Below are 21,129 nucleotides of genomic sequence, written 5' to 3'. Positions count from 1 at the left end.
CTATATTCAACACAGTACTTAATGATTTATGCACACTTATGCACCCTTGATTATATCCCTCATTTCTTATATAGTGTGTTTTGTTTCTTATAATACACACAAACACACAGAAATATCAACTAGTATTACTGGGCCCAATAGCTATTTCTATTTTTCTATTCTACTGAATATATTGAAGACTTGAAATTAATTGCAATTGTATAGCCCAAATCTTCATTTTTAGAGCCACTTCTCTGTAATTTTAGAAAATATCTTTCCTAAAGTCATGCACAGCTTTGTCCCTCTAATTTCTTTCTTCATAATTATCAACTTCCAAGACTAAGTTAAGTTTCTTTTCATGGGTGTATCACTCTCACATCATTAAGAAGATCTTATTTGGGGTTTAGAATTATATTCAGAATAGAAATTTCCCTTTTGTGTCCTTCACGGAGTGAAAAAGTGGTCAGCAAAACAAGACACATATTATCATGTTTCACTTTTGTTATAATTAAGACTTTCAGCAAGCAGATATGCAGGTAGTTGAAATACTTTATCACTAGTTGTCCCAGTAACAGTCTCATAATTTTTATTATGAAAACACTGTACACATTTTAGTTATGGGTTCAACTGTATTTTAATACAGCTGTAAAACACAAACAGTAATGTTTATAAAATAATTTCATGAGTAACACCTCACTCTTTATGAAAACATATTAGAATCTACTAGTAGTAAAAACATTTCTCCAAGCCAATCTTTAAAAAAGATAAGAATTTGGTGGTATTTGGGCTACATTTCCAAAACATATTATAAAATACACACTTCTGCAAGAATATCCTTTTTATCAATGCAATTAAAGAATTTTAGTACCAATTATTTTATATTTAATTTTATTTGAAACATAATTATATTTTAGAATTAAGGCACAAATATTCCCAAAATGTTAAAGCGCATATAAAAATAACTTTCTTTTAATTTTTATTTAAGACACAATCAAATATTGTTACAAGTGAGCATAATATCTTAAACTGATAAAGGAAAACTCAAACAGTTCTCCTCTGCCTAAAAATCTAACTCTTCAATACAAAATAAAGCAAATAATAATATAAATAATATTATGAGATTTACTACAGGATAGAGAATGCAATAAAATTTAAGAAAAAAATATTTTTGAAATCACATGGTAAAATTGGTCTCTATTCTAAGCATAGGTATTTAATTTCTAGCCATTTTATGAAACTATTATGTATCAAGGAAAGAGAAATTAATTTTTGGAGCAATGAAGTTTTTACACAGGTTTGTGGTAAAATTGCTAAAAGTACTTGTCTCCTCTTTCATGACAATGTTTTAACTAACACTAAATATTAGTTTGCTTTGCTTTATAAAGAAAGTGGATTGGGACACAAATATTTCAATAGCTGTTTTCATATACACAGGATGATTAATTTAGGAATGAGTATGCCATTTTAGATATATAATGTTTTAATAAGCTCTTTTAAAAATAAATGAGAAAGGGGCGCCTGGGTGGCTCAGTTCGTTAAGCGACTGCCTTTGGCTCAGGTCATGATCTCAGGGTCCTGGAATCGAGCCCCGCATTGGGCTCCCTGCTCCGCAGGAAGCCTGCTTCTCCCTCTCCCACTCCCCCTGCTTGTGTTCCCTCTCTCGCTGGCTCTCTGTCAAATAAATAAAATAAATAAATAAATGAGAAAAAATGATTTTACAGACGACAAACAAACATGCCATGACTTTACTGACATGGAATAACTTACTTAAAGAAGAACGGAGTTTTTTCACAGATTCAGAATATAAGCTAGAAAGGCCACACATGCAAGAAGTCACAGTCAGCATGCCTTAGTGAAGCAATGAAAAGTGAAGGGAAAAAAAGGAGACAAAGGTACTAGAATGGTATAGTTGAGATAATTTCTGAAGATAAAACATGACAAAATGATCACACACAAAAACAAAAATGGAGAAGAAAATTCAAGCATCAAGCCAAAGTGATAGTAAGGTCTATATGCCACCACCTTTTTTTTTCTTCTCTCATAAATTGTGATACAGGTAATATTAGCTAATTATGCCATGAGAGCAAATGAGAAATGAATCTCAGAGAGAATTTAAGATCAGAGAGACTGAGTTATAAGTATAGATCAGAGCTTCCCAGTGTTTCACTGCACACTGGCGTTCTGCAAATGGGCTGAGTCTGCCCAAGATAGGGTTCCCCTCAATCCCTCAATCCCTGGTCCAGCTGAACAGGTCCTGAGGAGACTGGAGCCTGCAGGCCAGTAACTGCTGCAGGCCTCACTAATATACCCCTATGTACCAGAGATCCAATGCCATGAGGTTTTTAAAAAAAAAAAAAAAAAAAAAAAAAAAATAGGTGAGGCGTACTGGTAGACCACCAACTAGACATATTAAAACATTTAAAATTAAGACTAACTGGATGCCTGGGTGGCTCAGTCAGTTAAGTGTCTGACTTCGGCTCAGGTCATGATCCCGGTGTCCTGGGATGGAGCCCAATATCTGGGCTCCCTGCTCAGTGGGGAGTCTGCTTCTCCCTCCCCCCTTTGCCCCTCCCCGCCATGTTCTCTCTCAAATAAATAAAATCTTTTTAAAAAATTAAAAAATAATATAAAATTAAGACTAATTACCTAGCAAACATAAAAGAATGCTATAAAGAAAATTCTTAATGGATCTGGGTTTGCATTGAATCAAGGCTATCTAAAAACACTGTATTTTCTTAGAATTCAAATTCACTTTTGCATTTACATTTTTTTCTCACATGGGAAATGATCCCTTTAAATAACATAGCTGGAACAACGAATTTTTGGTCTTACAATACCAAACAATAATAAAAGGGGCAAAACTTTGAAATTAACTTTTATTCCATAAAAATGAGATAAATTTTCATCCCATTATAATTTAGCTGAAGAAACTTGCCACTGTGGTTCTTTCCCAATGTTAATTAAAATCCTAGGATATTAAAAACAAAAGCAAAATCTAATAACAACACAAAACAAAGAAGGCTCAAATCTTTTACTAGTTTTGACAGTTTACATATATAGACTAAGTCAGACAAGCTATTTATCTAACTGAAGTATTTATATTCACAGAAGTAACTCAGTATTTATAGAAATCCTAAAACTCAGGATTGTTTTCTTTATACCTCCTGAAGGTTGTCGAGATTTACGAGGAGACCGGGGTTCTCTCCGATAAGGATCATTGGAGCCATATAATTCAATAGTGCCCAGGTTGAGGAGTACTGCTTTCTGGAGGTAGTCTACCATTGCAATGCCATTACAATTGCCAAAAACTACCCTGGGAATAGGAAAAGAGCACACATTTTAGTACAAATAAGTAATTATAAGGAAATGTAGTCTATAAGGCTGAAAAGAAGGAGGATGGGTTTTCAGAAAATTCCTCTTTGCAACTAAAGACTATCAGAGACATGGAAATACAGGTTACATATGCCTTCTCATGGAACTACGCAGATCTTCTGCAGACATTAATGATTAAAAATCAGTATCATTAAAAAAATGTTGGCATAGGAAGTGAAACTTGATCACAGACATAAATCTCCATCCTAGGAAATGTGACGTCTATTTTTCTGACTTAAGGGCATTTCAAGCAGCTCAGGGGAAGACATTCTCTTCCACTAGGGAAGTGAGGGATTATATCTCTGGGAAAATTCTGGTAATCTATACAGTCAAGAATAAAAAGTAGAAAGCATAAATCTTGGAGGTCTCCCTCTGGAGTACTCCAAATACCTTCCCAATTATGAGTCAGGAACTACAAACCAAGCAACTATGAATAAAGGGATTTGACTCTTTTAAGATGTCTTAAGCCAGAAGATGAAAACTGAAATGTACAGAAGGACTCTGTAAGTAATACAAACAGGCCAGATAAGGACTTTAGATAACCCTTCTAAAGAGGGAAAGTTTCAATTCCATTCATGCTGACCACTGCCAAGCAGGATTGGAGACAATGGGCCAGGTAATCAGATTTTTCAGTTAAAGTTCTAAATATGGATTTCACATTAAATAATCTTGGCAGCTAGTTCAAATATTAAAAACATACAAGGAGGGGCTAAATAAAATGTTAACTGTGAGTCCATGAACCTGTGATCAACTGATTTGCAACTTCCTTTGAAATTTCCTACTGGTTCTTTTTCTTATTCCCTCTTTCCTTATGGTTGTGGGCAGTGAAATATTAAAAGAGAGAAGGTTTGTGTTCTTACATTGTGGGGCAGCAAATGAAAGACATTGAGAGATGACGATCTCAGGCTATAGCCAGTCTTAGCTGGGAATACGAGTATAAGAGATACAGTGAGTGGTTACAGCTCCAGGAGGAAGAAGAAAGATGAATGAGTCCCTAGGGCTAGCATAAAAGAAGAAGACGGTGACCCACAACCGATAAATAGCCCTGGGACTAAATAGTGCATGATTCTCTTATACCACAATGCTGATTTTTAAAACAAACAAAAATACTTTGTAAGTCTACCAAATTATAATAAAAAAGTATGTATAATACTCAATACTTAAAGGTATGAATTGATGATACAACTGTAGTATAAATACTTTACCAAACTATTACTATGCCTTTATAATTTATACAAGTGAATTTTGGAAGTAGAAAGAAGAAATTATATAGCTCTGGTTCAACATTTACAGAATTAGCTTAGAATAAAGTCTTCTGAGTTGATGCTGTGAGACCTCCATTATACTGAGCATTAATAAGGAAATCATTTCTGAGAGTATATCCAGGAGAGGACATACTGACTTTAAACCTTTAACTCAATTCATTGGGAAGCACTATAAGTGTATCCAGAGTAAATTATTCGGAACAGAATTATTTTCCAAATAAACACTAATTCTGATTTGAAGTTAAAGATATACAACTTTTTAACATGCTATAATAAAGATCCTATTTAAAAAAAAAAAAATGTGCGGAATACTATGAACAGACTGAGAAACACATAAATTATACTTACAATCCATATGAAGAATTGACTGCCAAGCTGGTTATTTGTTGTGGTGGTTCTCCACCTACCCATACCAACTGAATAACTAGTTCTGTCTGATAACCTGGAGACTGCTTAAGTGGTGAATTTTTAACTCTGTAATAAAGGAAAACATATTACCTTTTAACCCATCTTCATGTATCTTATTAACTTATGTAATTATAAAGTCATGCATAAATAACTGCACAAAGTAACTTTATATATGAAATTGTATTAAATATACAAAAATGAAAACTGAATCCTGTTCTCTACAGTCATTTAATCTAGCTGGAGACAAAACATGTACATAAATAACAAAAATAAGAAATCACATATAAGTTCCCATTATAAATTGGGGGGTTGGAAGTAGGAAGGGAGAAAAAGAGGATGGATAGGAAGGGGAGGGAGGAATGGAAAGAAGAATGAAGAGAATGAGAAACCCCAGAATTAAGAAGAGGAGAAAAAAATCAAGTTAGAAAAAAAAATGCAAGTTAGAAAAGTAGACTTAAATATATGGTGTAAGAACATGAAAAGTGGCCCAAAACATAATGAGTTAAAAAAAATATGAGAAATTTATTTGTGGGTGCATGACACTTTCACTATTAAAAAAATGTACTCTTTGAATTGATAGTAATTTTGATTATAGACTCTTTCCCCAATAATTGCTGAATAGGTGCTCAAAATACATTGCTTTTGCAAACATATGCAAACAAAAAGTAGGAAACCCATAATCAAGGATTAACAAGTGTGTAAGTTTGCTCACAGTGGAGGCAAGTGTAGTAACAGTGAGAAATCAATATAACAAGATAGGCATAGGTCAGACTTTAGAGGGTCTTCAAGGTCTGGCTGCAAAGGTCTGATGTTGGTAGAAAGAACTGAGGGCTTTTGAAAAACTACAGCAAAGTTTAAGTCCTGGCTCTGCCATTTTCCAGGTGTCTTCTTGTCTAAAAAAGTGGCAATATTACTATCTAATCACAGTATGAGTGCCTATGAAAGAGCTCTCAATGGTCAATTTACACAAATATTTTCATTATTTTAAGGAATTAAAAGCCAATTAAGGTTTATAAGAAATACTTTGGAAAGATTAATTTGGTGGAGGTTTGCAAGATGAAGTAGAATAGGAGAACAATTAAGAAGTGCCTGTAATTATGTAAAACAATAAGAAAAAGGTAGATTTGAAACACATTATGAAGTAAGAATCAAAAATGCTTCTAAACTTCACGAAGGCACAAACCTTGCAGTTACTTTTAACACTCCAGTACAGAGGAGGTACTCAATATTTGAATGAATGAATGAGCTGAAGGGTCATTAGAGGAAGATCAGGGAGAAAAATTAGACAGTCATTCTAAGTTAAGAAGAGAAAGAGAGAGAAAGAAAGAGAAAGAAAAAGATAGAGAGAAAGAGAGAAAGATAAAAAAAGAAAAAAGAAAACTGTCAGGATGAAGAGCTAGTTTTGCAGGAATATGTGGTTTTCAAGTGAACTACTCAGCAAAAAGATAAATGTATTCCCAAACTCCCTTAATTGAGTAAATTCATACAAATTTTTTATTAGTTAAACTTGTTATGTACATATTAGGGGGAGTGAGGGAGGGGCTTATAAGAATGTGAGACTTTCTAAGGAATACAACCACTTATTTTTTTAAAAGATTTATTTATTAATTTTTTTATTTATTTGACAGAGAGAAAGAAAGAGAGTGTGTGCACCAGCGCAAGGGAGCACACAGCGGGGGCAGAGGCAGAGGATGAGGGAGAAGCAGGCTCCCCACTGAGCAGCGAGCCTGACCTGAGCCAAAGGCAGGCACTTAACCGACTGAGCCACCCAGGCACCCTGGAATACAGCCACTTAGATATAACACCTATAATACTTGTATCAGGAAACTTTAAGTGGATTTGGAAGATAAAATTTTCCTTTTTTAATTTATTAATTAAATCAATTAAAATTAAGGGGCACCTGGGTGGCTCAGTCGGTTAAGCGGCTGCCTTCAGCTCAGGTCATGTTCTCAGGGTCCTGGGATCGAGCCCCACATTGGGCTCCCTGCTCCGCGGGAAGCCTGCTTCTCCCTCTCCCACTCCCCCTGCTTGTGTTCCCTCTCTCACTGTGTCTCTGTCAAATAAATAAATAAAATCCTTAAAAAAAATCAATTAAAATTAAAGTGAGTAGTGTATTTCTGTGTGTGACTACTTTTACTATTAAAAAAATTTTACTTTGACTTTAAGGTAAAAACATTTTTGATTGCTCAGACTCTTTCTCTAATAATCGCTCTTGTAAAACTTACGCAAAGCCCGCTTACTTCAATAATTCTTAAGGCTCTGCTCTGGGGTGACAGTGTCATGAAAGAAGGATAGCAGGAAGACTACTCAATGTTAAATCTCCTGACACCAAACTCAGAAGTATGGATGCTTTTGAGTCAGTTAGTTGGTACTTCTAGTGAGGAAGACCATGACACCTGACCAAATGTGTTGTCCAAATTTTAGGGTACACATTAGGGTACTCCAAATACAAACTGAGTTACAGTCATTTCACGCCAAGTCTGAAAGGCAGCACACTCAGAACTGTATGTTGGCTGAGCAGAAGTTCTGTTTTTTCCTCAGGGAAATACCACTAATCAGTGGCAGCTGTCCATCTCAAGAGACGGAAATGAAGACCGAGTGTTCTTCTGAAAAGAAGAGGCTGACTGTGTTATTTTCTCCTTACATGAATTAGGTAAGGTTCAAAGAAATGTCCACCTTCTTTCGGCATATTTAACATGCACATTAGACTAGAGCAGGAACAAGCATTCAAGGAAAATATTAGAAGTACGTATATGGACAAATTTAAAACTTCAGTGATGAAGACACACAGAACTCATGGGGGGCGCCTGGGTGGCTCATTTGGTTAAACGGCTGCCTTCAGGCTCAGGTCATGATCTCAGGGTTCTGGGGATCCAGTTCTGCATCTAGCTCCCTGCTCAGCAGGGAGCCTGCTTCTCCCTTTCCCTCTGCCACTCACCCTGCTTGTGCTCTCTTGTTTTCTCTATCAAATAAATAAATAAAATTAAAAAAAAAAAAAAGAACTCATGGAATTCTTAATTTACTTAGTAAGAAGAAACAAAAAAAAAGTTCTTAAGCAAAAATAAGCCAGCCAAGCCTGCTGCATAATCCCCAATTGGTAAAAAACTAGAAACTGGATCAAGAAATGACAGGATAGGTTAAAAATGCAAAATGGGGGATGGGTGGGCGTAATGTTTTATGTGTACAATGTTTACATGCAAATTATTTTAATGTTTTTAGTAAATGTAAATTAAGGTTTTACTTTTTAAAGACAAGGGGCTGGACCTTTATAAAAAGCTTCATAATTTAATAAAAACAAACAAAAAAACTCTGTAATTTGTACAAATGCATTTTTAAACATATGTTTGTCCAGGCTTTGCAGTTTCAAAATGTTTGTCTGTTTGGACAAATAAACTGCAAAAGCCCAATTAAGATACTTAAAAACATAAAACTTTACTGGTAAAAAGAATAAATCACATAGCTGCTTTTAAAATGTTTCTTCAAAGGAATAATTACATATGAAAGCATTCTGTATAAAAAAACCCTCAGTACTAGTTATTTTAATATCAATTTGGTTATATTTCTGACATTTAAAAATTGGTTTTTGGGACTGTGGATTAAAACAATGTGAAGTTAATAAATAACCGTATTTACCAGAAAACTATTAAGAAGGAAAAAAATGAGGTATAACTCAAATTGTCTGTGATTAAAAAGTCACTGGTGAATATATCAATTTTAGACAAAAAAATCTCAAAACTTTGCCACCGAAGAGACATCACTAAAATAAACGTCAAACACAAACTGTTCTTCATAGGCTATAAGACGTAAATTTAACAGAAGGCTGGAGAAAAATACAATTAAAATAAAAAAAAATCAGAAGAGCATTAATGAAATTTTACAAATTTAAGCTTAAAGCAAAGTAGTACTGAATAAGTAACAGAAGGGAAGAAGGCAGAATTCTGTATTTTCAAGTTTCATTCTAGCTAAACATGTGCCAGAACTGTTGCAAACAGAGGGGTGTGTATGTATGTACATGAGAGAGACAAAATAAAACCTTGAGACCTTTCTGAGGAATGTAGTTGCTTAATCTCAATACTTACATTTTTTATTTTTTTATTTTTTAAGATTTTATTTATTTATTTGAGACAGAGAGAATGAGAGACAGAGAGCATGAGAGGGAGGAGGGTCAGAGGGAGAAGCAGACTCCCTGTCGAGCAGGGAGCCCGATGTGGGACTCGATCCCGGGACTCCAGGATCATGACCTGAGCCGAAGGCAGTTGCTTAACCAACTGAGCCACCCAGGCGCCCCAATACTTACATTTTTTAGATCAGACCAGAATTTCTCATTGTTGGTACCAGTGGCATTCTGACCTGGGAAGTTCTTTGTTGTGGGGCACTGTTCTGTGCACTTGAGCATCATCCCTGGCCCCTATGCACGAGATACCAGTAGCACCCTATTCCTACTGTTGCGACAACTAATAACGTCTCCAGATATTGCCAAATAAATAGGGAGGAGCAAAATCATCCCTGTTTGAGAAATACTAATATAGAACATACAACCTCAAATTTATATAAACATATAAAGGTTTATTTTCTAAAAAGTCTACACTTTTTGGGGTGCCTGGGTGGTTCAGTCGTTTAAGCAGCTGCCTTCAGCTAAGGTCCTCGTCCTGGGGTCCTGGGATCAAGCCCCGTGTCAGGCTCCCTGCTCAGGATCCCTTCTTTGATCTTTGTTATTTCTTCCTCTGCCTCTCCCCTTCCTCAACTGGTGCTCCTCACACTCTAATAAATAAACAAAAATCTTCAAAAACATAAAGTCTATATTTTTTAAATGATTATGATATAAAAAAATCTGCCGTATCTTTGGGGGTGATTGCCATGCAATTTTAGTTACACAGGCATTCTCCACAGCAATCCTTTAATTATTCACCAAGAGAAGTGACTCTAGCAGATCTAAAACAAAACCAGGACAAACCCTGGTTCTTCTAACAAATGCAAATTTTCTCTCACCAGGCCTCCCTACCTTGAACCTACTAATCTGGCTTTTGCTCAACTCTTGTACTGAATTTCTTTGACATTTTCAATAACCACGTTTCCAGTCATTACCCTAATTGACTTCTCTGTAAATGTAATTAATCACAGTCTTCATAAAATTTTTCAGTGATCTTAGCTCTTTCCTCACTGTTTCATTTCTTTGCCATATTTAAGGCTCATACCCATTAAAAAAAAATCTAACAACTCAGTAATATAAATTAGATAGAAAAAAAGGAAAAGAAAGCTATATCCAATTTATTCCTGTATAAAAGCAAACTGTATTCAAATCTGGAATGCTACAATAAAGGCATTTAAATAATGATACTGCTGTGCTAGAGAAGATTCAGAAAGATGAGAAAATGATTAAAAAAATGACTGAATCTCTAGAGACCAAAAAACCAGAATTTTCAGAGTGGTAGAGAGCAGTCTACATATACATTTGATCTACATCTGAATCCAGACTAGAAAATATCCATGGATTTGGAAGATTGAGCTACATATACAGAAAAGATCCATGCTTTTCTACCAGTATGTTTAAAGATCAAATCTTAGCATTTTAAAGATAAAAATCACGAATGCAGTAATACTCCTCTTGATGCCACAGAAAAATGAGTTAGATTAACCACAGCAAAAGTGAGAAAGAAATGATCTTATGTCGTTTTTCTCTATCACAGGAAAATATTACTGTAAAAAGCTTATAATTTATCTCTATTAAAAAATAATTTCCAAAATATCTGTATTTTTTAATAACTTACTTTAAACAAGGGACATTATCACGAAGCCCATCAGATGAACTGCTACTGGTAGAAGGATGAGACTGAGGAGGAATGGGCTGAGGAGTGGCGCCCCCAACTGGTGTTGGCAAAGGCGGTGCCTGTTCGCCCTCTGGGGATTCCACATCATTTATCTCATATAACAATCGAACTTCAAGCATCTGTTGTAAAAGAAAGACAGTTCACCTACTTTTAATAATTATTCATTTTATACAGTTTATACAATACACCCACATATGCTTCAGTGGGAACATTTTTATTATTTTTTTAAAGAAACACTTTCCTTTTTTTTTTTTTATAGTAAATATTTAATTGGTTCCATTAGTGACTCCAGCACAAGTTTTCCTCAAAGGGAGATAGAATCAAGCCACCTAGAGGTTCACGAGGTGTAGAGATCACCCAGGAGGCTCCCAAAGTCACTGACCCCAATCCACATACCCAGTGGCCCAGCAGAATGGGGGTTGGGCTGATAGAATATGAAGAGAGAAAAGGAATGCAAGGTGAGGGAAATACAGGCCATGGCCCTTTACTTCGCCTGCAGGAATGAAATAGAAAGGGCAGGAGATTCTCCCTACACAGAAGGGCTGAAACTGAACAGTCAAGGTCTCAATATCATGTAGGGAGAAAGAGATGAGCCTCTTTCCAACTGTCTTGTATTAAGAACCCCTTCCCAGGTGGTCTTCTGTAACCTCTGTTCTATATTCCTGATTCCATATTCCAAATTCTGCAGTTCAAATCCAAGTTCTGAATTCTGTTCTACCTTCTAGGTTCATGTCCCATTCTGTGACCCAGATCCTTCCCAGCTCCCATCCCTTTTCCCAGCCTTTCTAAGTGGAATATGTAGGACCTCACTCTGTGCTAACTTGAAGGTTTTCCCCTTTTCTTCTTGAGGCAGTTTTAGGCTTTTCCCTGACAGGAGGGACTTGGCTCAGACGATCCAGCAAGTGGGTGGCCCAGTAGAGACCAGGGAATTCCAGAGAGCCAGGCCTGGTCTGACCTCCTCCCTTCCCACCTCCTCTCTAACCACTTGACACACTACCTTTTGTATAACTAAAGCTAAACAGAGGGCTTCCATGGTGGCAACTGGGGACTCGTGGCCTTGAGATGAGGAATCTCAGGGGGAAATGTGAGAAGACATAAAAGGCTGCTGTTCTTCATTCAGAGAAATTAAAAACTGCTTCTGGCACAGGGGAAGGGGTGAGCAGGGAAGGTGGGAAGGGTCTGGGCAGAGCTGCAAGTCCTCAGAACCCTGTCATCCTTCAGCTTCCCCTTGTCTGAGCTGAGCACGAACCCCCAGAGTCCTCCCAGATCCAAGAGAAAAAACCAAGACAGCAGGACTGGGAGCTCCTCTGTCCATGGCTGCCCTGAGGGAGAAGGGGAAGGGGGCAGGGGCAGAAGCAGCATCACTGGAGAGGCGAGATCTTCAATGGGATCATGATCCGAGACTCCATGTGTCGCACCAGTGGGACTGTGTAGTAGACGTTTTCGTCCCAGCCCCTCTTCCTCCAGGCAGCGTTTCGAGTCTCTTCCCGAGACTGTAGGTCCTTATAGGCCCAGAGGTGATGCACAATGTAGAGCTCTCCTATCTGCGAGAAGAAGCCGCCCACCGCCTCCTGGTTCTCTTGCCGGTACTTGATGGCCCGAGCCCAGTTTTTCCCCCCACTCAATCATGGTTCCTGGCTTGAGCTTGTATGTCCTCAGCTCATAGATGTTGGGGCCTGCTCTGGGCTGTGGCTCGTTCCAGAAGCTGAACTCAAGGAGCATCTGGTTTCTCCTGGACAGCAGCATCTGGCTCCGCTCCTTTCGGAACTCCAGGTACTCCTTATTGCTTTTGAGCTTGTTCATGCAGTCCGTGAGGGCTGGGTAGCCGCCTGAGAATCGCCACAGGTGTACTGCCTGGTCCTGCTCCCCGTACCATGTGTTCCAGTTGCCCACGAGCGAGCAGGGGTAGTCTTCATCCAGGTGCAGTTTGGGTAGCACAGCCTCCGTCAGGCTGTTGTAGGCATCCAGACACTCAGGCTTCACATTGTGAAACTGGATCTTGTAGAGATTGCTGGTTTCCTTCTTGGATAGCAGGGTGGAGTGGGCATCCTTCCGGGGATCCACCTTGTGCACAAAGAGGGAGCGGAACCAGCTACCTTCATTGTCCTTGGAATAGAAGCGCGCAGCAGCCGCAATGTCCACGGCGCCGGGCCTTGGGCCCCCCAGCAGCCGCCGCGCCGCCGCAGAGATGCTGCACAGCCGCGTAGCCATGTTGGAGCGGCGCAGGTTGGACTTTCCTTTTTTTTTTTTTTTAAAGATTTTTATTTACTTATTCAACAGAGAGAGAGAGAGATAGAGAGAGAGCCAAGTGTGCACAAGCAGGGAGAGGGGCAGAGAGAGAGGGAGAAGCAGGCTTCCCGCGGAGCAGGGAGCCCTATGCGGGGCTCCATCCCAGAACCCTGGGATCATGACCTGAGCCTAAGGAAGATGCTTAACTGACTGAGCCACCCAGGCGCCCTGGGAACAACATTTTTAAAGGTAAAAACGTAACAAGATTTCTAAAGGCAAAGATTTAGCAAAGAAAAAACATGTTTCTGACTCAGCTTTTTAAAAATGATTGTGTGTATGTATGTGAGAACACACACATACAATGATTTTAGAATTTACAGCATTCCTATTAATACCAAATTAGAGTATGCTTATATTCATATTAACTTTCCTTAAGTGAAATATATAGTATATATAAGGATTTAAATTTAAATGCTCACTAAAAAGATATGGAAAAGTATGCTATTTTCCACAAAAGATAGATGGCAATGTAAACACTTAAGTGTTCTTAAAAATTCTAGATAAAACTGACTCCAGATAATCTAAATAATGCAAAAATTTTAAAATGTCAGACATCTGACACTGAAAATAATTAAGAGACTATTACCGGAATGACTTCTGTAATCACTTCTTGTTTGCTGAATCTATAAATAATAACATGAGCTGAAACTCCGGCTATGCACAGCATTCTACTTTCTGGACACCAGGAGATGATCTGAATGGCATACGGATCTTCATCTACAATGTCTGTGTTTGGCCTGTCATCTTTATTTCTTGACTTTTCAAATACTTTAGATGTCTTTAGTTTATATAATACTTGTAGAGTTACTAGAAAAAAACACAATATATGTTAGATACTTTAGTACAAATAGAACAAATATAAAATAATATGTAATCAGACAAATTATCTAAGGAAAACAGCCTATATTTATTTGAACCATGTTTTTATTTCCAGGTCTGCATTTCTCTATTACACTTTTAGATAATGCAATCACTGTACCTATTGACCAAAAAAATTGTATTCATTAAAAAAAAGAAAACACGCATCATGATGATGAATTTGGTTAACCTGAAAAAAATGATGAAAAGATTTTGTAAAAAAAAGTATAAATATAATGAAAATAATAACATATTTGCTTTCTGAAAGATTTTCTACTTATTTCCTCTATAAAAGGTACTACTACTATCTCACACTTCTACGTGATGAAACACAAAATATCCTGAGCTAACTGGATTCTCACTGCGTACTATGTATGTTTTGCAAGCCATGACAATTCAAAGCATCTTTCCTTTTTTGCTCTTGTGTAGCCACCATATGTATATTCCACAAAGACAGCACAAATTACTGTTAGCTTAGAATCAGGCATTAAAATTATTCTACAAATTTCTGTTGATTTGAAATATATTCCCTCTCTTATCTCTGAGTTAAAGAGAAAGTTTGAGGAAATTTTGAACAAATGATTTGATTACTTCTATTGAGAATCATTCTTAATTTACTAGTTAATATCCTTAAAAATATCTTACATCTATTAGAAATTCTCAAACTCATGTACTTGATAAATCATGTATTAAATTTATAGCCTTCAAATTTTGAATTGAATGTTGGTTACACAATTATTATAAAACAGGTTGTATAGAAGAAATGATTGTATAACATGTAACAAATAATATTCAAAATACTTACTTGCAGAAGCATCCCAGAACTTAACTGACCCATCAGCATGCCTATGAAAAGCAAATGAGTTAAAATTGTGAAGAAAAAAAAGAAAAAAATCATCACACTTTTTTCTTTCTTTGAAGTATACTGTTATTTGAAAAGACAGCAACCAAATGAAGAAAGGTAAAATTCAGGGTAAGTTAGCAGGTTCTGGACAATAACATTTCTTAATACATTATAGCATAAAGGAAAGCACTACTTGCCCAATTAATTAATGTTCATGTAGTCTTAATTATATTGAGCTATTAGTGATTTAGTGGCAAAACAGGATCTTACTTACCCTGTAATAATTATTTCTGGGTAACTTTGAACACCCAAGCCCCAATTACCTCCATTAATGGGCCATTCCTGTAAAAAAAGATTATTGTATAAAGCAAATTCCAAGCATACCATACATCTCCATATATATTTCTATGACAACAGAAAACGACATATTTTGCTTCCAAAAAGGACTTCCTATATATTTTCTCTAAAAAAGGTTTCAATGTTATCAAATACTCCAAGGTGATAAATATAAAATACTGAAATGTAACATTAGATACTAAAACTCATGTTCAATACCTTTTTGCTGTAACCTTGCCGTTTCTGTCTAGCTCCAACAGAATAAAGTGCAGGAATAAGGTCCACAGGACAATCAGCAAAATATTCGCAACATGTAACAGGGGATTCATGTATACTCAAAGGATAGGGATTTTCAAATATAGGATATCTTTAACAACAGGAAAAGAAAAATATTAATTTAACAAAAGTAACACAATAATGAAAACTTTAAAAAAATATTTACAGCTTTGGAATGAAAACAATTTTTTAATTTTTTTTAATTTAAAGATAACATCCTCTGAAGGTCCATATAATATATTATCTGAATTTATATTGTAACTTTAGAGATACAATGTTCTTCTCCATATTTTTAGAAATTACATACATTTTACCATAGAGATTTAACAGATTTACTTCATGCAAATATGTAAAAAAAAATGGCATCTTTTATAATGCAAGTTGCTCAGGTAGAACAGTAAACAGAAAAGCTGCAGTTAGAACTATGTACCATGTGGCACACACTGGACTGAGTGCTTTATATGTACATTTCCCTTATTTACTTCTTGCACCAAACTTACGATGTGGACATTTTACTGAAGAACAGACACTTAGAGTAATGTGCTAAAGACATGTCAGCTAGCAAGGAGAAGCAGAATTTAAACTGTGCTCCTAACCATTAAGGTGTAAGGTTCTCAATCAACAGATGCCTCATCTTTATGTCAGCAGAGCTAATACAAATTTTCAGTTCTCCTTTTTTCTCCATCAATGTGATGCCTAGTACAATATTTAATCTAGAGATGTTCTCTTGTTTCAGTGATAATCTAAATAAGGTTCTACCTTAAAAGGTTTCTATATATAAAATTATTTCATTAAATAAAGCAAAAAATGTTTTCAAAAATCTTAAAGTAAAATCCTAACTAAATATACAATGATATTTCTTTTCTGGTTTGAATTCCTTGAGAATGGTTACTTAAAAATATCAGGAAAACCAGAATATGTCTTAAAAATTCTAAAAAGTTCGGAGTGGCTCACCTGCAAAAATTAGATGTATTTATCAGGCTACTACTGACAATAATTTAAAAATTAGAGAATAATAATTTTGGAAAAGTCCTTTCTAGATTTCAAAATGAACCGAACTGTCATTACTCATTCCTCAACCACACATAAAACAGAAAAAAACCTCAAACAAAAACATGAATTAAAAAAATGGCAGGTAACTTTTTTTCTCTTTATAAACATACTTTATAATCCTTAAGTTCAATGATCCTACTATTATTATACATTTACCTGATCCATTTGCTATTTTTATTTAAAATGCCTAGTCACAGGTTATTTGCACAGTATTTTCTTTAACTTAAATATATTTTGGTACAGGCCACACATAAAAATCTCACATACTATTTGAAAACATAGCTAAGGGAATAAAATAAAATCTATTAAGAATAAGTTATTCTAGGGGCACCTAGGTGATGCAGTCGGTTAATCATCCGACTCCTAGTTTTGGCTCATCATGAGCTCAGGGTCTTGGGAGACAGCCCTGCACTGGGCTCTGCCCTCAGCATGGAGTTGACTTAGGGCTGTCTCTCCCTCTCCTTCTGCACACCCCCCACCCTTGCATTGTCTCTCTCTCTCTCTCAAATAAATAAATCTTTTTTAAAAAAGAATAAGTTATTCTAGGACTGTCATTTATTTTTTTATTATCAATTTATTTTTTAGACTCTATTTGAGAGAGAGGGAGAAGCAGATTCCCCACTAAGCAGGGAGCCCGATGCAGGGCTTGATCCCAGGACCCCAAGATCATGACCTTAGCTGAAGGCAGATGTTTAACCAACTGAGCTACCCAGGTGCCCCTAGGACTGTCATTTAGAAATAATAAATTCCTTTGATCCACTATGGTCTTATAATTTTTAAAAAGGAAAAAAATACCCACCTGATAATTATAGGTAGCACTAAGTTGATGTAAATCTAGGAATGCCTTAAAATAAGGTAAATAATACTGTTCACTTATACTTCAGGGTTTCCCAATCCTGATACTATTCACATTTTGGATCAGATAACTCTTTATTATGAGGGACTCTCCTGTGCACTGTTGATGTTTAGCAACACCTCTGTCCTCTACCACTAGATGCCAATAGCATGAATAAAAGATGTTTACACAGATACTGTCAAGTATTTCGGGGGGGGGGTGGTGGTAAAATTGCCCCTAATTGAGAAACACTGAATACTGAATGGGTAAACTCAATTAAATATTTAATGATTATCTCTCAGGAGATACAAATAAATAATGCAATGTCCTTTCATTCAAAGAAGTTATAAGTAAACATACTATCATCTATGTTAGAAAGAGCAGAATATGGCAAATACCACAAAAAGTTGCAAAGGAGCTATGGTGGCAATTTACAGATCAGGGTGTGTGCGTGTGGTGTGTGTGTGTGTGTGTGTGTGTGTGTGTGTGTAGTTAAGAGAGAGGGGGAAGCGGAAATGAGGGCTGACTTTGAAAGCTATATGGAGTTTTGACAGCAGTGAAGCAAGTGACGTTTGCAGCTGTTGGGAGCCATATAAGAAAAGGCACTGAAGTATGATCACAATTCAGTTTTTCTAGGGAATAAGGCACCTATAGGAAGGTAGTGAGAAATCAGGTTGGAAAGGTATCCTAAGTTACTACTGTGTAGAGCAGCAGGCTGAGAAGGTGCTCTCAAATCAAACAACAGTAAAGACTGTAGTGGTTTAAAGAGGAGAATAACAGGGTGCCCGGTTGGCTCCATCAGCAGAGTCTGAGATTCTTAAACGAGGACAGTGACAAGCTTGGTGCTGCATGTAAAATTCCTCTGACAATGGTATTCATGAGAGTGCCACAGAGAGCGCATGGGGGTGGGGAGACCACAGAGCTTCTCTGGAGGTAAACTGTGATGGGATCAATTTTGGACTTATTTTGTGTGCCCCCAGTGTGTCCAAGTATTAGGTTGAATCATATGAAATTTCAGAAATTCAGTAAATTTTGACTTAAAAAATGGAAATTCTATATGAGCAACATACTAGATCTGGTAAGTCTGGCATGTAATTAAGAAATGTGTGTCTGGAACTGTAAAAAGAGGTCAAGATTATGAATATAAATGTAGCGTTTTCAAACAAAAGAAATAGCCAACCCTATACTAAAAAGAGTCTTTTTCACTACATGCTAAAATAATCTCTCACCAAATTTTATTTCTTACCCATTTTGTGCAAGGTCTATAAGTACTAAATCCTTTTCCAGGAGAACCACCACAGCATATGGTTCCTGAAAATCTGGAATAGGAAAACAATGCATGAACAATAGTTTTAAATATGCAAGAAGACAGCAAATTAGATAATAAACATTTGCTTGGTTTTTTTTTTTTATTTTATTTTGTTCCATTCTCTCAAGTATGTAACATTCTGATCTTGTACTTAATGTAATTTAAGACTATTTTGTTTTAAATGAGATAAATCTATATAATAGACACGATTATTTCAGTTTTGTAAAGATGAGTAAGACAAGAAGTTCACAAAACTTCTTTGGTATTGCAAAATCCAAGGCAGGGCATGGGCAACAAACCCAAAATTTAAATTGGAACACCCATAGGAACAATTCTTACTACTGGATCTCACAGGAACTCGAGTACTACTATACTACTAAAATCTCTTTCTTAGGTATTTTATATGCACCTGTTTTAACTATAAAATGCATTACAGCTTTACATTTCAATTAGCTTCAAATGAAGTAAAACAGATCCAGATTTAAATTCCTCTTGAAAGAATACATGCTAGTTGTGATGGTTAACTTTATGTCAGCTCGTCTTTGCTTTGGTGTCCAGTTGTTCAGCTAAACACCAATCCAGATGTTGCTGTGAAGGTATTCTTTAGATGTGCTTAACATTTAAATCAGTAGACTCTGAGTAAAGCAGATTATCAGATATAATGTGGGTGGGCTTCATTCAAACAGCTGAAGGCCTAAAGAGCAAAGACAGGTTCTAAAAAAGAAGGAATTCTGCCTCAAGAAAACAACTCTTCCCTGAATTTTCAGTCTGCCATCTTGCTCAATGAATTTGACTTATTAGCTTCCACAATTGTATGAACCAATTCCTTAAAATAAATTCATTCTCTCTTTCTCACTCTCTCTATACCCTATTGGTTCTGTTTCTCTGGAGAACCTTGATTAATATACTATGTTCTATAGAATTCTAAAATGTTTCTTAATGTCCACAGTTTTGTTTATCCTTAAGTGGCACTAAAGACTACTAAGTCATACTAAACAGATAAAGCTTATTAAACAAAATTAACTTCTGAGATAAAACTTGCAAAAGTCAGGAAGACAGCATCTCTCCCCCAGAAGAATTATAGCATACGAGGATAAGGAAACTACTTAGAAAACCTATAGGTCTCTGTTTTGAATAACAGATATCTATAGAGAATGAGTTTTAAATGCAAAGCTTATTACCATTTGGGTATGGTGTTTCACACAGCGTTAGAAAATCAACAATTGAATAGTCCATTTCCAGCACAGCAGTACTTTTCCCATGCATAACTGTTAAGCAGGGTCTTCTTCCTACAGTATCATAGGACAAACCTCCTGATAAAATAATAAAAGGTTCCCTGAAAATAAAATACATAGGCAGGATTATAAATAGCACAGTGGAGACTATTTTCTTGCTGTACTGTACATTTTCTATTTAGTGAAATAATAAATTCTAACATTTTAATGCATGATTTAATTGAATACTCATATGTGGATTTTTTTAAATTGCATAGGTAAGACCCAAGTGAATTCATGAAAATTAACCTACAATAAGAATGAACATTAACCACATTTGACTCTCTCATACCTCCCCTTGGTGCTTAAAATTTTTTCCTTTATCCTTGTTATACAATTGTCAAAAAATTCTCGCTGGGTTTCTACTGGTCAAGTCTCCTAAATGTACTGCCTGTATTTCCATCCTAATAACCAGGCCTTCTCAACAGAAGGTCTAAGAGAGAATGTTAATGGCCTGAGGCATCCAGTTTGTAACAAATTAACTTCTCATTGATGTATCAGTAATGTACTAGCTATAAATCACCCTTGAGAAAACAGTCACTCAAAATCATTTTCTGTAGGGCTTCTGGAATTTTGGCTGGTATGCTCTCCAACCACAGCTCCCATGTACATCTACCAGCTGCTAGCTTACCACTTGTGATTACCTCCACAACTCTGTCTTCCTATTAGCCATTACTTAATGATTTATCTAGACCCACTTTTTAAAACTGCGTGTCTTAAATACGCAAAATAAAAAATATCTTTTCATATATTTTGGCCTGTATTTATCTTTGTCTTGATTTTTCATGTTTTTTGCCCATGTTTTCATTAGATTAGTAATCCTTTTCTAATTGTTTGGTAAGAGTTTGTTGCATTCTAAGGAATTAGCTTTTGATCTGCTATGTGTCTCACTTTTTTGGTGGGGAAGTTGTTTCTGGTACATTAAACAGATGATTTTAAAAGTTTGATATAAGATTTTCTTACATCTCTTCATTTATGATTTTTTAGGTAGTTTCTGAATGCTTACTCTAAGGTCAATAGATCCACCTTCCTCCTCTTCACATCTGGTATAAGTAGTATGTAATAATATGTAATTGTTAAAAACACTAGTTCTTATGTACTTACTATTTTTTAAAAAATGCTAGTTCTTATATTTAACTTGAAGCCTGTTTGTCTACTGTTATATGGCTGTGAATAATAAGACAATTAGATTAAAGCAATATT

The 21,129-nt window shown here is 36.0% G+C and overlaps 2 protein-coding genes across 7 annotated transcripts in view; both read right to left on the bottom strand.

Annotated features, from left to right (window-relative positions):
• Positions 1-21,129, bottom strand: part of STXBP5 (syntaxin binding protein 5) — a 183,217-nt gene that overhangs the window by 55,790 nt on the left and 106,298 nt on the right. For all 6 annotated transcript variants that reach the window (XM_045865709.3, XM_064598198.1, XM_045865708.3 and 3 more), the window contains exons 10-18: positions 19,834-19,988; positions 18,590-18,662; positions 15,399-15,546; positions 15,118-15,185; positions 14,805-14,845; positions 13,728-13,948; positions 10,793-10,971; positions 4,965-5,090; positions 3,141-3,292 (exon numbers count right to left, since the gene is read on the bottom strand). In XM_045865709.3, coding sequence (XP_045721665.1) covers positions 3,141-3,292; positions 4,965-5,090; positions 10,793-10,971; positions 13,728-13,948; positions 14,805-14,845; positions 15,118-15,185; positions 15,399-15,546; positions 18,590-18,662; positions 19,834-19,988 — 1,163 coding nt within the window. The remainder of the gene's footprint in view (positions 1-3,140; positions 3,293-4,964; positions 5,091-10,792; positions 10,972-13,727; positions 13,949-14,804; positions 14,846-15,117; positions 15,186-15,398; positions 15,547-18,589; positions 18,663-19,833; positions 19,989-21,129) is intronic.
• On the bottom strand, positions 10,978-13,103 carry LOC123836715 (protein NipSnap homolog 1-like). The gene is given in 2 exon segments (XM_045865713.3): positions 10,978-12,468; positions 12,470-13,103. Coding segments are annotated over 2 exon segments (849 nt in total). The 5' UTR covers positions 13,064-13,103; the 3' UTR covers positions 10,978-12,213.

This window comes from Mirounga angustirostris, unplaced genomic scaffold (assembly GCF_029215605.1).
Source record: "Mirounga angustirostris isolate CCGP_5_RB_7025 unplaced genomic scaffold, mMirAng1.0.hap1 SCAF_8, whole genome shotgun sequence".
Classification (NCBI taxonomy): Eukaryota; Metazoa; Chordata; class Mammalia; order Carnivora; family Phocidae; genus Mirounga; species Mirounga angustirostris.
The sequence above is the reverse complement of the archived record's forward strand: the minus strand, read 5'-3'. Positions and strand labels throughout refer to the sequence as shown.